This window comes from Microcebus murinus, chromosome 27, assembly GCF_040939455.1.
Source record: "Microcebus murinus isolate Inina chromosome 27, M.murinus_Inina_mat1.0, whole genome shotgun sequence".
Lineage (NCBI taxonomy): Eukaryota > Metazoa > Chordata > Mammalia > Primates > Cheirogaleidae > Microcebus > Microcebus murinus.
In genome coordinates this window covers 3,851,090-3,853,196 of record NC_134130.1, presented here as the reverse complement: position 1 = coordinate 3,853,196, position 2,107 = coordinate 3,851,090, and the positions used below count along the sequence as shown (strand labels likewise).

Sequence of the window (2,107 nt, the reverse complement as noted above, 5' to 3'; positions counted from 1 at the left end):
ACTTAACCACGCAGGTTCTAAGTGTCCCTCAAGTCAGCGGGTGACCGGGGTGCGGAGTCGGGGTGTCTCTCTTCTCCGCCCACCCTCGTACTCAGCCCTCGTCCCATTCCCGGATTTGCGATTAAAAAGAAAGAAAAAAAAAAAGGTTTCTTCAAGGGGAAGTTAGGTCTGGCCCAGCCGGGGAGCGTCGAAGAAGAACTTCCTGGTTTTCCTGGACATCACCGGAGCGGGCGAACCGCAGGCCGCGCGCGCGGCCCCCAGCCCGCGGGCCGCAGGGACTCCGGCGCGGCGCGCCCGGCCAGGAAGCCCCCGCCCCCCGCGTCGTGAAGCCCCCGCAGCCTCTGAGTCAGCCCGCCGGGAAGCACCAGCCTGTCACCTTCCGCGCCACGTCGGGTGCACCTTTCCCCCCGGGATGCCCCGCTCGCCCCGGGCCGTCCTGCCCGGCCTGGCCTCCGCGCGGGTCTCTCTCTCTCTCTGCGCCACCAGCTCGTCGCCCTGGCTGGTCTTTCTTTCTCTTTTTAAGAGGCAGGATCTCTTTGTGTCGCCCAGCCCGGAGTGCAGTGGGGCGATCGTAGCTCCCTGCAGCCTCTCCACCTCCTGGGCTCCAGAGATCCTCCAGCCTCAGCCTCCGCAATAGCTGGGACTACAGGTGCCACCACCACGCCCGGCTCATTTATTTTCTTTTTCCTTCCTTCCCCCCCTCCCTCCCTTTCTTTCTCTCGCTGTCTCTCCTTTTTAAACCCATCTCATTCCGGTGCTGTCAGTCTGCGCTCTTGCGCACCGTCCCCCTCTGCCCCCCGCCTCTGCGCCTCTGCGCGGTTCCCCAGCCCGGAGGTCCCCATGCTGGGCGAGCGGGTGGCAGGAGTGCACCCCGCCTGGCCGCCCCTCCTTCTCGACTCACCCCAGGTGGCTCGAGCTGCTGCTGCTGGCCGCGCGTTGGGAGGATCAGGTAGACGGAGCAGGGCACCATCACGAGACAGAGCACGGCCAGGACCGCCTTGGCGCCCCACGGCCAGTGCAGGCGGCGCACGGAGCAGCCCGCGCCGTCCTCCGGCATCGCTGGCGGCTCCAGCCGGGGCAGGCGGGGCCGGGCGCGCGGGGCTGCCGAGAAGAGAGAAGGCAACGTCACCCTCTCAGAGTGCGCTCCAGCATCTGCCGGTTGCAACCTGCTGGGCACCAGACCGCCCTTCTTTGGGGATGTCCGGCCGGCCGGGTGGGGGACGGATTCCAGCAGCTCTCTGCCCAGGGAAATCCCCTCTCGCAGTGTCCCCAGCTGGGGCGGGGCAGCCGCGGGGTGGGCCCGGGAGGTGCCTGCCCCACCCTGCCCCTCACGCAGGGGATGTCCAGATCTTTCCATTTGTCTCCTCCCCTCCTCCTCCTGGTGCTGGTTCGTTCATTCATTCATTCATCCATTCAATCAACAAACCTTTTTTTTTTTTTTTTTTTTTTTTTTTTTTTTTTTTTTTGAGACAGAGTCTCGCTTTGTTGCCCAGGCTAGAGTGAGTGCTGTGGCATCAGCCTAGCTCACAGCAACCTCAAACTCCTGGCTCAAGCAATCCTCCTGCCTCAGCCTCCCAAGTAGCTGGGACTACAGGCATGCGCCACCATGCCCGGATAATTTTTTCTATATATATTAGTTGGCCAATGAATTTCTTTCTATTTATAGTAGAGACGGGGTCTCGCTCTTGCTCAGGCTGGTTTCGAACTCCTGACCTCGAGCAATCCGCCCGCCTCAGCCTCCCAGAGAGCTACGATTACAGGTGTGAGCCACCGCGCCCGGCCAACAAACCTTTATTGAGCATCTATTAGGGACTAAAAATACAGCAAGCAGGCAGGAATTGGGAGCGCTCCCCAAATATCCACACATTCCTCTCCATGTCCCCCGACCTCCCTGGCAGTCAGGTGGGGCCAGGTGACTGCCCTGCCCCAGGGCGGGAGAGTGGGAGTGATGGACTATCTTCGCAGATGCAGTTGGCTCTCTAAAAACAACTGCCATAGCGCTTCGGCCTTCTCCTCCCTGCATTCTTGAACAGGGCTCCTGCTCTAACCCGAGTCCACTCCGAACCTCAGAAGGCGACCTCGTTTGGAAACAGGGCCTTTGCACATG

The 2,107-nt window shown here is 61.6% G+C and overlaps 1 protein-coding gene across 1 annotated transcript in view; it reads right to left on the bottom strand.

The window, feature by feature from the left end:
* CD70 (CD70 molecule) overlaps positions 1–1,216 on the bottom strand; it is a 6,413-nt gene extending 5,197 nt beyond the window's left edge. Inside the window, exon 1 of the mRNA XM_012761750.2 lies at positions 902–1,216. Within this exon, the coding sequence (XP_012617204.2) occupies positions 902–1,057 (156 nt within the window). The 5' untranslated portion in view covers positions 1,058–1,216. The remainder of the gene's footprint in view (positions 1–901) is intronic.
* Positions 1,217–2,107: the final 891 nt, after the last annotated feature.